The following is a 15214-nucleotide window of genomic DNA, read 5'->3' on the forward strand; positions in this document are numbered from 1 at the left end:
ACTTACCCTTTGTTTTCAGTACTCAAATTGTATTCTCTCCTTTCTTGATCTGATTTGATTTTCCACATTTATTACTTTCTTAATTTGTTTTTTTTTTTTTTAATTTGAATTATTTTCGAAATATTTAACAGTGTGATCCATCATATTTTATAATTTATGTAAAATTGTGTACGAGAAATTGTCAAAGCATGATTGATTGTCTTCTTAAAAAAAGTAAAATGACATATATATATATTTATTTGGTGTTTTTTTCTTGACAAATATACTTGTAGCTACTATAAAATAAATGCGATTTACTTTCAAAAAATAATTTATTAAAAAATATAATAATCAAATAAAAATATTGTTTTAAACAATTTTCTTCAATAGTTTTTTTCTCTTGGGATAATGCATAACAACTTGGTTGAATATATAGCACTTTTGTTTTGTTTTTCTTTTTAAATTTTATTTGTTTTTCATTAGCTCTGTTTTTTTCTTTCTTGTTTTGTATATAAATATATATAGTAATGGTATATTAAATATATATTTTGTTGTAAATAAAAATTATATTGAGTCAAAGTGATTTGTGTTTTTTAGTGTGTATTGGAAAAATAGTAAGGATTGCTGTGTTTGTGCATGTGAATATGTGTAATATTTAAACTAAAAACATATACCTAGAATATTATTTATATAGTATTTTATTATGTAAAGGAAAAACATATTTTAATTGGTATTCAGTTTGTCTGCATTAGCCAATTTATAAGGCATAGTCGAGAAGTATTGTGATATTGCTCACTCTGCACCGTTTTCTAAGTTTAATAAGAAACAATTCCCATTAATGTCGATAAGAGATTGTGGAAAAGATAAAGGAAAGGAACAATATTTTTTAACAAATATTGTGTGTTTTGGAATTTGGATATTTTTCTATAAAATAAAATTGAAATGGAGGATCATTGAAATTTCTTATTTTATAAGATTTTATCTAAATTCCACAATCCTATTTCTTTCCATTAAAAAGAATAAATTTCAAAATATTTTAGAACTGTTGAACACTTCTAACATTGTAAATATATGATAAATATTTTAGTTTTTTTTTAGAAAGGCATATGGTTTCCAATTGGGATATTTGGTAATATTTCTTTAAATTATTTTTATTTTCTTTATATAAAATTATATTACAAAACAACAAAACACCCAAGCGTTGTTTATATAGTATTCCTAATAACTACTTGAACAGGAGGTGTGAAGAATTTGTTCGTTTTCAACATTGTTAACATTAGCGAAAAACACGTATTTCAAAACAAAAATTGTATTTGGAACTTGTAGATTAAAAAAAAACATAAAAAATTAATATGTAGTTTGACTTTATGCCATGCATTTTCAGAGAGAGAGAGAGAGAGAGAGAGGGAGCGGGGAGTAAGAGAAATATAAAACATTGTTGGTAAGTGTTAAAAAAAAACAATAAAAATAATTAGTTATAACAGCAAATATAATAATGAAAATGGCAAATATCAGAACATAATGGGTTGATCTTTACGTTGATCTATCACGTAACTGGTGAAACGTTTAAGGAACTTTGGATATTCACGCTTATAAATAGCGCGTAAAGCAGAGGCAGGAGCCCAACCGCCGGGATTGACTGAAAAGAAAAATATAATTAAACGATGAAATCGGTATTTCATAGAAAGTAAAGGAAATCCATTGAATGTCACGTATGGATGAGATTATTATTATTCTTTTTATCATCATTTTTATTTAATTATTATTATTATTATTATTATTATTATTATTATTATTATTATTATTATTATTATATAACTTACATTTAGGACCAAGAAAACAATAATGTCGCCTCCTTATATGACATAACGAATTGACCTAGATGTTTAGGTGAATCCACTTCTCACATAAAAAAGTCAGAATGCTTTGACTAGCATAGAACGTATTTTATAAGGGATCAAATTGGTATCAGTCTAGGTATAGGAGCATAATTTGTATATCCTGTCTCGGTAGGAGAGATTAATTCGTATAAATTGCAATACAAATAAGTCTGATCCTATTGGCCCACCACAAATTGTGGCAACCCAAAATTTTATGACGAATAAAAATGTCCCCTTCCTAGTAAGGAACCGATTGATCAAGTCGGGACCTGCCGAGGCAGATGGGGATAATTTGTTATTCTGCACCGGGGTATTTTAGTACCCACCAAAAATTATTGTACCTCTGCCAAGGGGAATTTTCACTGACAGATTAAACTGTTTATCGCATGTTTTACATGTGGAATAAGAGGATGATGTCAAGTCCAATAAATTTACACCCCTTAATTTATAAAGGGGAGTCCAAATGCATATTTCTCCCTTTACATGTCCTCTAGACAAACACTTTCCTTAAAAACTTAAAAGTTTATTATCCAAGTTCGGAGGGTTTGTCAAGTGTCCCTTCAGAAAACAGTCAAATTGTCATCTATGAGAAGATACTTTAGTCTTCTATGAGAAAACCATTTGGTCTTCTATTAGGAGACATTTTGGTCTCCAACAAGAAGACCATTAGGATTCTATGAGGGGACACTTTGGTAAGAGAATACACTTTGGTCTTCTATGAGAAGAACTATTAGTCTTTAATGAAAAGACCTATTTGTCTTCAAAAGAAGACCTTTGGGTCTTCAATGAGAATACACTTTGGGGTTCTATCAGTAGACGGCTGGGTTTCTATGAGAAGACCCTTTGGTCATCTAAGATATACCCTTTCGTCATCTAAGAGAAGACCCCTTGGTCTTCCATGAGAAGACCCTTTGGTCTTCAATGAAAAGATCCTTTGGTCTTCTATGAGAAGACCCCTTGGTCTTCAATGAGAAGAGCATTTGTTCTTCCATGAGAAGACACATTTTGTCTTTTACGAGAACTTCCTTTTGTCTTTACTGAAAGTACCAGTTTTTCTCAAAGCCAAACATGTCCTTTAGAAATGTCCTAAAATATTGTTGCCCTGTGTAAATAATTTATGGAGGGCGAGGTGAAGACACTTGGGACATTCCTTTTCCATCATAAAATATATCCATAGAATAGTGCGGGTTGCACAGTTCAGCTGAAGAACGCATGTTGCCAGAAACTAGTATAGTTTTGGCCTAACTATGTCTAGTATGACTTATTCACACTGGTCGCGGATACTTTTAATGTGTCGAACACCAGCCTCGTATACAATGCAATGCCCCTAGACAATCCCGCAATGTCAAAAATATCCCACTAATCTTACCAATCTCACCAACTTCGGACAGAAGAAGCTGCATTTTGGAAATTGGAATTAAATCCAGAATCAGATAAACATAACATAGTTACACTACTACATATTTTTGATCCTTCCAAAAAATAGTATATTCTTTTTTCATTTACTTTTTTGAATTATTTGTTTTGTGGTGGCATTACGGCACAGTAACTATTTCGAGATCCTTTTATGTATATTGTTGAAATGAGCGCAACCTTTGTCAATGATCCCTTCAGAAAATTCTTCGTACTTACCCACAGAACAGTACGTGACTTTACACGTTAAATCGTCACGGGTCAGTTTATCCCCTTTAGTTTTGCCCGGTGGCAAATGTGTCTGACAGGCCATTATAACTGTTAAAAATATTCTAACGCATTTGCCATTTTTAGACTAAAAAACAAACAAGAAGAACACATAAGTTCCATAATAAATAACGAATTTTACATCTTCACATATTTACTTCTTGTGTTGAATAATTTGTTGAATTATTGCAAACGATCCAGGTATCGACAGCACCCTCGTCCAAACCATCGGTAATTTTGCGCATATGCGACCAGAACAGGGCATCTCTTTGACTAGCTGGCCAGACACGTTTGTGGGTCTGTAGGAATAAATATGTGTCTGGCGAGATTTTTTCCAATATTGTGCAGTCCTCCAAGGTGGCTGGAGATTTAAACCAAAAAACATTTTGATTACGGAACAAGAAGATAAATATTAATTCCAACTTACTTTCCCATTCGTTGCGGAATTCGGGCATAAAGAAATAATGACACATTTCTCTGGCCGTTACACCCTTGACGGAATGATAGGCTTTTAGGGGATCCACAACCATGCCATTGACTTCCTCCTCACGTTTATACATTTTTATTTCGCCTTCATCGGCAAATATTTGCCAACCATTGCCGTCCTGACCGACACCTTGTCGGGCATAGTGCAACTGTTCCAGGCAAACCCGATCAATCTGTTGAAAATAATAAAAGCAAATGAAACGAATTATTAATTTCCGGTGAAGCCATTCAAAATAAAAAATAACAATTTCCCCTCACCTCTTCCCACAGATCATGTGACCTGGCCAAGGCACCAGTACCAAATTCGGCATCGACATCATCGTTTTCACCATTTTCTGTTGCTGACGCATTCACAGAGTTGTGTGTGGAGATTTGTGATTGTTGTGATTGCAATTTCAATTTAACTCTCAATTGCATGTCCTCTTCGATTTTATCCAATCCCGTTTCAACAGCATCGAAAAATTCATCTTCCGGTAGTGTGGAATGCGGTCCTTCCTGTAAAGGGAAAAATAGTCATATTTTTTATATTAATTGAAATCTAATTACAAAATAAAACAAAGATTGCAAAAGTGATTTTAAACAGAGGAACAACAAAGACAAACATAAAAATAAATTCTATAGGAAGACCTAGTGGTCTTCTGTGAAAAGACACTTTTGTCTTCTATTAGAAAAACCTTCAGTCTTCTATGAGAGGACCATTTGGTCTTCTATTAGAAAAGCCTTCAGTCTTCTATGAGAGGACCATTTGGTCTTCTATTAGAAAAGCCCTTAGTCCTCTATGAGAGGACCATTTGGTCTTCTATGAAAAGACACATTGGTTTTCTATTAGGAGACATTTTGGTCTTCAACAAGAAGACAATAGGGATTCAATGAGGGGACACTTTAGTCATCTAAGAGAAGACTCTTTGGTCTCCTATGACAAGTCCTATTGGTCTTTAGGACAAGATCTACAAGGTGAGATGAAAAAACCTCAACCAAATTCAGACTGATGTCATTTCTAAGCCACTCCTCCGACAGCTGTTAAAATTTTTCCAGTGACAGCTCATTATATTGTTTACAAGCATACAAAACCATTTTCGTGAGAACAAAATGGCGGAATTCAAGCATGATAATGTGATTTCTTTATATTTGGCTGGAAAACCACAAGTAGCTATAGTTAGAGTACTTCAGCCTTTAAATGTGAATAAATCTTTTGTGTCTCGTACCAACGCTCATTACCGTGATACTGGTAGCGTACCCCGACGTCAAGGAAGTGGACGGAAGAATGCACAACATCAGCAGAAATGGTTCGAAAAGTAAAGAAGCGACTTGATCGAAACCCGCGTCACAGTGAGCTGAACATCTTGCAATATTCCATTCGGCAAATATTGAAAAATGAGCTCGGGGTAAAGCCATTGAAATTCCAAAAGGTGCAAGAACTTACATTGCAATAGAAACAAAATTGACTCAAAAGACTTGCTTGGCCGAAAGTGGTGAACTGCCGAACTTGATTTTCTCCAATGAGAAAACATTATCGTAATTACTTGCCAAAGAGGTCAGCTCAATCTCCGGATACCAATCCTTTGGACTATTGTGTCTGGAATATTTTGGAAAACAAGGTTGGCACTAAAAAATACCAAAGTGTCGATCACCTCAAGCAAGCGCTTCGCCGGGAATGGGCCAGAATACCGCAGAGCAACATTCGGGCAACTTGTGACGGTTTCATTGGCCGTTTGAAGGCCATAATTCGTGCCAAAGGTGACAAATTCGAACAAATCTAAACTTATTCTAAAATTTGATGCTGTTTCCGACATTTTTTGCTTTTATTCAATAAAATAAAAAAAAAATAAAAATTATGGCGTTTGACTTTGTTGCAGTTTTTTATCTCCCTTTAGGCCCAAAGGTCTCCTTATTGAAGACTTGTATTTGCCTTCAATGAGGAGACCTTTTGGTCTTCTATGAGAAGACACTTTGGTTTTCTATCAGGAGACCATTGGGTCAGCTAAGAGATACCCTTTGGTCATCAAAGGGGAGACCCTTTGGTCTTCTATCAGAAGACCATTGGGTTTCTATGAGAAAAAAATGTGGTCATCTAAAAGGAGACCCTTTCGTCTTCCATGGGAAGACCCCTTGGTTCTATGAGAAGACCTTTTAGTTTTCTATGAGAAGACCTTTTAGTTTTCTATGAGAAGACCTTTTAGTTTTCTATGAGAAAACCTATTTGTCTTCTATCAGGAGACCATTGGGCATCTATGAGAAGACCTATTGGTGTTCCATAGGAGGACCCCTTGGTCTTCCATGAGAAAATCCTTTGGTCTTCCATGAGAAGACCTTTTGGTCTTTAATGAGAAGACCAATTGGTCTTTTAAAAGAAGACTATTAATCTTCCATGAATAGAGTACCTGCCTTCCATGAGAAGACAATTTTTTCTCCCATAAGAAGACACATTTTGTCTACTATGAGAACGTCCTTTGGTCTTTAACTTTTTTCTCAAAGCCAAACTTGTCCTTTTGAAATCTCCAAAAATATTGTTGTCCTGTGTAAATAATTTATAGAGATGATGATTCTATGAATTGATTCTCATTTTTTTAAAGAAGAAAAAAAAAAGAATCGCCAAAATATAGCATTATTAAAATCACGTCTATTGTCTGAAGACAATTTTTGTCCAGCAGCGTCAACGTGACTAAAATAATAGTGACAAAAAATAAAAGATTTTTTATTAACGGACGACGCAAAGAGGAAAAGTAAGCGTGAGTTAAATAAAAGTAGAAAAATGTCTTCGCATCCACAAAAAAATTAAAACCAAACGAAAATGAAAAACACAACATTTCAATGCAAATGAGTAAATTTGCGTCATCCTTACTCCGAGCAATGTCTACAGACAAATTCTATAAACGGGGTTTGAATGAACAATAATTGATAAAAAAAAAAAAAAACAATTATTTTGCGTAATCTTAAATAGTTAAGAATATCAAATACACACATGCGTATGAATATAAAAATATCATGAGGTAAAAAAATAACAAATTTAGAAAAAATTACCAAAAAAAAAAATCTTTTGATTTAATTTCAAATTTACCGCTGTATTGGAATTTAAAAAATGCAAATAAAATTATTTTTGATTATGACTACTATAAGTGCTCAGTGTTATGTACAGTATTTTATCCATGAAAATATTTTGTTTATGGTATAAATGGAAATACCGAAGCGATAAAATGGCGCGTTCCCTATAACCAAAATAAAGGTCGCTTGTAACAATGCTGACCATCAGCTAATTAAAAATGCAAGCCAAGTGCTGTCACTTTAGTAGCTGTCTTATTATGAGGTGGTAAGTTTTTTCTTCTTTTCTGCGTTAAATTCGAAAAAAAATTAAACATTTTGGTGTTAATATTATTATTATTATTTAAAAATTTTACCCAAAACTAACCCAGCCATTGACCGCTTGCAAAAATTGATATTGTATTATAGGTCATTGGCTGTGCAAAAATTGATGTATAAATAATTAGAATATATATGAAAATGATAATTACAAATGTATAAAAATTGTTTTATCTTTATCTCAGATTTCCCTCTGAGTGTTCGGTCAGAAAACTCATAAAACATGCACCTTTTAAGACGAATTCACGTGCTTAAGACATTTGTTAGCTTTTAAGTGTATGGAACACCGATAAATATGATTCACGTGTATAAAAAAATCAAGTTACAAAGTATTGGTCGGTTCTGTCACAGTTATGTAAATACTAACCATATGGGACCAAAATTAATTCTTTGTATTTTTTAAAAGTGACCGGAAATATTCCATAAAAAAACAAAAAAAATTAGCAAGAAGTTAAAAATAAAACGAGTAAAGAAAGTCTTAAAGTTGGGCGGGACCGACTTTATGATACCCTACACCACTTTGCTAATTTAGTAGAGCTCCGCATAACAATTAAAAGTTTTTATGGGAGAATTCAATCATACACGCTATGATTATAATTATAATTTAAAGTTCAAAGGACAAAATACGCCGAAGCATTTGTATCTTTTAAATTCGGAATTGTTTTGCTCATTTGGCGCATAATTAATTTGAAATCAGATAAAAATATATATGGGAGCTATATCCAAATCGGAACCGATCTCGATAACATTTGGCAAAGATATTTCTGAGCTGTATTTGATATGTTTCCCTGAATATCGTGGTTATGGAGTGCATATTACTGCTGTGGGTAACCAATATAACAAATCGGATGAACAGTATATATTGGAGCTATAGCTATATCTAAACCGATCGTCACCAAATTTGACATACTAGCTTCTAGACTCAATTCGGTCGTAAGTGCCAAATTCCATCCCATTTGGGCAAATATTAGACGTTTGGTGCTCAATAAAAGATAAATCGGATGAAGTTATATATGGGAGTTATATCCAAATCTGAACCGATCTCGATAAAATTTAGCAAATGTATTTCTGAGCTGTATTTGATATATTTCCCCAAATATTGTTGTTACAGAGTGCATATTACGGCTGCGGAGGACAAAAATAACAAATCGGATGAAAAATATATATGGGATCTATAGCTATATCTGAACCGATTTTGATCAAATTTGGCATACTCATTTTCAGGTCCAATCTGATCGTACGTGCAAAATTCCATACTATTCAGATTGATATAACACGGTTGGTGCACAATAAAAGGCAGATCGGACGAAGATATATATGGGAGCTATATCTAAATTTTGACCGATTATCTCCAATTTCAATAGGGTTCATCATTGGGCCAAACAAATGATTTGTGCAAAATTTCATCTGGATAGGGCAATAAATGAGGACGGACAGGCGGACATGCATAAATCGACTCAGAATGTTATTCTATGCAGATCATCAAAAGGAACTATGGGTCTATCTCGTTTCCTTTTGCCTGTTACAAACAAATGCACAAAGACATAATACCCTGACCACCATGTGGTGTAGGGTATAAAAAAAAAACAACATTAACATTTTCACGTTTGGTCCGTAAAGGATGGACTTAAAAGTCTACGATTTATTTTGATAACGTCCCTAAAAATATATTAAATAAACACTATTTTTTTCCCAGGAAACACTCATAAAATGTTATCTATGTTTAAGAACTGCAAGAATGTAAAAGTTGCAATACTTTTTACAGGGGAGCCCTTGAAAAAATTCCGACCTTTTAGCAACGACGGGGCTGAGGTTTTTGCCAGGAAGTTCTTTAAAATTGTTCATGCAAAATTCCTGATTTCCTGGCATCATGTCCTTAAAAAAGAATCGACTCTTGACAAGGAAGACCTTTATTGCAGTTCTTAAACCATTCCTGATATTTTAACAGAAATTCTTTATAAAATCCACAATCCGGACGTTCTTAAAGAATTTGAAGAAAATGCTTTAAAATCTCATGTCATACACAGGAAGTCCTTGTAATATTAATTTTAAAATATTCTTAACAAGACACGGTTCTTAGCAAGAATTTAATTGCAGGATTTTAAAAATTTAAGCTTGACATTTTTCTTGCCCAAGATTTAAAAAGTCACGTTTCTTTGGAAGAAAGTCCTTGAAATATTAAAAAAACTTGACCAGAAAGTTCGAGAATATATTTCTTTAAAATTCATGATTCTTGGCCTTATAAAGTATATTTTCTTCAATGCCACGCTTTTTGGCTAGCAGGTCCTTGTAAAATATATTTCCTTAAAAATTTTAAAAAAAAACTCAATTCTTGGCTCGGAAGTCTTTTAAAAATATTTAAAAACCCAATTCTTAGCCAGAAAGTGCATAAAAAATTTGTTAATAAACCACGACTCTTAGCCAGGAAGACATTCAAAAATATGTTTTTATACCCTACAACACTATGCGTTGGGGGTATTATAAGTTTGATTGGGCCAAAAATTATGTAACACCTCGAAATATTGGTTTCCCACATAGGAGAGTATTATATAGTTCTTCCTATGTCGCCGAGCTGAGTTAATCTAGCTATGTATGTCCGCCCGACTGTCCATGTTAATTTGTAATCACTCTACATGTAGCAATTAGGGCCCGATCCTCACGAAATTTAAAACGTAGGTGGGCTTTGGGTCAGAATAGAACCCTATTGCTTTTGGAAATGTTCGCATAATATCTATGGGTTGAAATGGACCAAAAACTGAAAAAAACCTGATTTTGCAGTTTCTCTATAGGTCGCAATTGACGCGGAAGTTAGCATGGGACTAGAGCTTAGGGCTCGGCAGAAACCTTTTAATTTAGATGGTCATCGGATAATATTTAGTGGGTGAAATAGTCCATAACATTTGTGTTAAATAAAAGTCAAAATTTCCATTAAATCGCGACATTTTTAGTCCCGGCGAAATCACAAATAGACGAAAAGATCAATTCTTACCGTTACGTAGATAACAAAGGAAATATATCCTTGAAATATATTCCTTGAAAAATGTGGCTAAAATCATCAAAATACCGTAACCGTTATATGGGGGATATACGATATCGTGAACCTATGTAGATAATACTCTTCCAGGGGGTAAAGTACTCAGAAGCAACTCCTTTTGTGGATTTCCAGACAATTTCATTGAAAAATTTGGCTAAAATCGTCAAAACACCGAATATCGGGGGGCACCGTTACATGGGGCTATACGATATCGTACACCGATATAGCCCATCTTAGAACTTAAACTGCCTGCAGACAAAAGATTCATCTGTGCAAACATTTAGCTTCCTATCTTTATTCGTTTTGACTCTAGCGTAATTAAAACAGGCGTAGGGAGGGAAAGGGCTAATCGTCTTATAGTTTTACGCTGATCAATAATATATATACTTTGTTATGTCTAAAATGATTATTTCGATGAGTTGCAAAAGGAATGACGATCTTAAATATATTGGCCAAAATAGGTTGATAAACTTTTACTCAGATGTATTTAAGGTCTGCAGGACTTTTGGTATTGAAAATGGGCTCTACACGTTCACGTGTTGGTATAGGCCTACAGATTTAAAGGTTGCAATGTGTACTACCTCCTATGACAGAAAATTGATCTGTACAGATCCACGCCTTAACATAGCCCCCATAAACAGCACCTCCCATCTAAATTTTTTTAACAGAATTATCTCAACATTTGGATTTTATTTCAGAACCACTTTCTCTGGCAACTGCCTGTTGACTGTTGAGAGTCACGGTTTCGTATAGGTCCCATATAATTGTACCTTTAGATATTTGGCATTTTGTCACACTCTTCACCGGAATTGTTTCAAATTTGGTATAGGCCCCATATAGCTGTACCTCCAGATATGCGGTATTTTGTCACACTCTTCACCGGAATTATTTCAAATTTGGTATTTGGAATTTGTAATGGGTACCTCCCATGGCAGAAAATTGCCTGTGCAGGTCGGTCTGACCGAACTTAGCTGCTTTTACATGATTCTTACATGCCAGAAATATTCTGTGAGCTGGTCTATACATGTGTAAAAGATAAAATCTCCGGAATTTTTAAAACAATTCTTTATACCCTACAACACTATGTGTTGGGGGTATTATAAGTTTGATTGGGCCAGAATTTATGTAACACCTCGAAATATTGGTTTCCCATATAGGAAAGTATATATGGATCTTCCTAGCTCGCCGAGCTGAGTCGATCTAGCTATGTATGTCCGTCCGTCCGCCTGTCCGTCTGTCCATGTTAATTTGTAATCACTCTACAGGTCGCAATTATGGTCCGATCTTCACGAAATTTAAAATGGAGGTGGGGTTAAGGTCAGAATAGAAGCCTATTTCTTTTGGAGATGATCGCCAAATGTTTAGGGGTTGAAATGGACCAAGTACTGAAAAAATATCGGATTTTGCAGTAGCTATACAGGTCGCAATTATAGACCAATCGACGCGGAATTTCATATGTAGCTAGAGTTTAGGGCGGGGAAGAAGCCTACCAATTAGGGTGGTCATCGGATAATGTTTAGCGGGTAAAATAGACCATATCTTTTGTGTTGAAAAAATTCCAAATTTTTCATTAAACCGCGAATATTTTAAATCCCGGCGAAATCACAAAGCCATGACAAGGTTACTTCTGACCTTTATATTGATGTTAACATCCAACAAATCGGATACATAGCAAAATATGTGCGATATATATGTCTATCAAAGAAGATATGCTTGAAAGATCTATTTTATGTCGAGAACGGCTGAACTGATTTCGACAGTTCTCATTAATTCAGAATGGCCTCTTGGCAGGAAACATAAAACGTCCAAAAAAATCGCATAAAAATATCTCTCTAAAGATGAAAATATTGATTTTGTAAAATTTTCTCATATTTTTTTCAATTTTGTCATATTTTTGGCATATTTTCATCTTGAATTAAACATTTGGTAATATTTCTACAGCTAACAAAATCAGGATATCATATACAGATCGCATTTATGGCCCGATCCTTACGAAATTTTGCATGGGTATAAGATGAGGGTCAGAATAGAAGCCTATTCTTTTTGGAGATGATCGCAATATATCTAGGGGTTGAAATGGACCAAAAAACTGCAAAATTGTCAGCAAGTCGTAATTATCGCCCGATCCTCACGCACATTTGAATTGGGGTTACCGGACATTGCAATAGCCAATCAGTTTTGGATGGCCATCCAAAAATATTCAATGTGCGAAATAGTTTGTCAACTTTTGTACACAAAATACGAAAATGTCCATTCCAGTGACTCTTTGTAGAATTCACAAATACAGGAAAGACGCACATCTGACTATTTCGTTAACGCTGATTTCGTGGAAGAATCTAGTCAAATGTCTGTACTCCTATAGATGCGTTTCAGTCAAAATCCAATAATAAATGTTAATCTTTTGCCACTTCTGAGAGATTATAGGTCTTTGGGAAATATTGGTTGCAGATCTAGGAAGACCATTTACGTGCAACATCTACCAATAAATTGGAAATGAGCAAATTAGTTCAGGTTGTTATTATTCGAAAATTAGAGAACGAAACCTGATGGTTTTCTTTTATAATTTGTCACAATATCTTGTGGAATTCATTCGAGTATCTCGCCTATATAAACAGTATCGTTTATTATAGTGTTGTAGGGTATTCAACGATCGGCCCCGCTCGACTGTAGCCTTTGCTTACTTGTTTTTGTATGTTTTTGAAAACTTTTATTTTACATACAACTTCTCCCAAATCCGCTTTAAATAAAAATACTTACAACCAAAACATCTTTGCTTTTAATTTTAAGTCCTTTGATCATATGGCTTATGGATGGCATGATTAACGAGAATATTCTTTCTTTTCTTTGTTTAAAATATTTTTATTACTATTATTTTAATTGGCACTTTTTTGGCAATAACTCCAAATTTTTTAAAAAGATTGCATTCACTCAAATGAAAAACCAAAAATTATGAAATTTTCAACATGAAACAGCAACGGTTATACAGCGGCGGTATTGCATTCAATTTCAAACAATAAAACTCGTAATTCACAACATCAACAGGGAAAATAATGTTTTGCAAAACATTCACAACAAACAACAATGAAAAATAAAATCAAAACCGTGCACCAAAAAAAAAAGAGAGCAGTGATTGAAGATTGACGTATACGCTTGCTTGTTTTGGGTTTGATAGACAAAATTCACTGGGTATGAGAGGAGCGTTACTTGTTGTTGATGGCTTTAATGTTTATGGCTAACTGAATTGCCAAATGACCAACAGGTATCGTCAGGCTAACCCCAGTCAATAAACAAATTGAAATTGGCCATGCTTGCCTTTTGCTGCTGTGTGTTCTCTGGAAAAGGGAAGTTTTTTTTTTGGCAGTTCGTCGTCATGATGTGTTTCGGGAAGGGGAATTTTAAAGTTTTACTTTTGCTTTTTTATGCTCGCTATTCGCAAAGGGGTGAAATGTTGGATAAGGTGGTTGTATGGTTCGTTGCTCTGTAATCATAATGCATAGGTATGTTAAATGCATTTCTATGAATTCATTAAATGTTGTTGGTGTTTAGGTGCATTTTAAATTTATTAATAAAGTCATCGATAGGTAAGAACTCTTACAAATCTTTTATTGACAAATGAACTTTTATAGATCTGCTGAAGTCAGAGAGTTGAAGTCTTATAGTTATTAGTTTTAAAAACCCTTCTACTTATGAAAAATAAAACAATGTTATTTTCAGTTGGGTTGTACTCTTTATAGCCTACACCATGCGAACATTTGACTTATGGCCAAATTGTATATTCTAAAAGTGCCTTACATTTGAAAGGCTATACCTACAGGGTGAGATGAAAAAACTGCAAACAACTTCAGATTGCTGTCATTTCTAAGCCACTCGTCCGACAGCTTTTAAAATTATTTCAGTGACAGCTCATTATATTTTTTTTTTCAAGCGTACAAAAGCATTTTGGTGAGAATTTACCAGAAAACCACAATTGGCTATCATTAGAGCACTCCAGCATTTAAGTGTGAAAAAATCTTTTGTGTCTCGTACCATCGCTCGTTACCGTGATATTGGTAGCGTAGTCCGACGTCAAGAAATTAGACGAAAGAAAACATCAACATCACCAGCAATGGTTCGAAAAGTAAAGAAGCAACTTGATCAAAACTCGCGTCGCAGTGGCCGAAAAATGACTCGTGAGCTGAATATATCGCAATATTCCATTTGGCAAATATTGAAAAATGAGCTCGGGGTAAAGCCATTGAAATTCCAAAAAGTACAAAAACTTACACCGCAGCGGAAAGAAAATAGACTTAAAAGAGCTAAAGAGTTGCTTTGCTTGGCCGAATGTGGTGAAATGCTGAATTTGGTTTTCTCCGATGAGAAAACATTCGTTGTCCAGCAGTTTGTAAACAAACAAAATGATCATGTTGACTTGCCAAAGAGGTCAGCTGAAAATGTGTACCTTCGGTTGGTCACCAGAACTCAAGCGCCGACCATGGTGATGGTGTGGGCCGCCCCATAACAGCCAATGGTCGCTCTCCGCTCTTATTAATCGACGGAGGCATCGGAATAAGTGCCGAATATTATTGCGAAAATATTCTGGAGGGTATATTGAAGCCTTGGGCACGCAAACATTGTGGCCGCAGACCTTGGACATTCCAACAGGACTCAGCACCATTGCACTCAGCATGCGCCACCCAAGAATGATTACAAAATGGACTCCTCACTTCATTTCCAGTGCACAATGGCCACCAAAATCTCCGGATACCAATACTATGGGCTATTGTGTCTGGAGTATTTTGGAAAGCAAGGTTGGCACTAA

General features: G+C 34.6%; 1 protein-coding gene across 4 annotated transcripts in view; it reads right to left on the minus strand.

Moving 5' to 3' along the window:
- Positions 1–40: 40 nt before the first annotated feature.
- Positions 41–15214, minus strand: part of LOC101891112 (ceramide transfer protein) — a 29455-nt gene continuing 14281 nt past the window's right edge. For 3 of the 4 annotated variants that reach the window (XM_005182352.4, XM_011293738.3, XM_005182351.4), the window contains 5 exons: positions 4284–4520; positions 3967–4198; positions 3698–3900; positions 3492–3627; positions 41–1618 (listed from right to left, as the gene is read on the minus strand). In XM_005182352.4, coding sequence (XP_005182409.2) covers positions 1491–1618; positions 3492–3627; positions 3698–3900; positions 3967–4198; positions 4284–4520 — 936 coding nt within the window. In that variant the 3' untranslated portion in view covers positions 41–1490. Of the gene's footprint in view, positions 1619–3491; positions 3628–3697; positions 3901–3966; positions 4199–4283; positions 4521–13173; positions 13369–15214 lie in introns of those variants that run through there. The other variant, XM_059127451.1, reaches the window with a different exon arrangement.

The sequence above is a fragment of the Musca domestica genome, unplaced genomic scaffold (genome assembly GCF_030504385.1).
Source record: "Musca domestica strain aabys unplaced genomic scaffold, Musca_domestica.polishedcontigs.V.1.1 45, whole genome shotgun sequence".
Lineage (NCBI taxonomy): Eukaryota > Metazoa > Arthropoda > Insecta > Diptera > Muscidae > Musca > Musca domestica.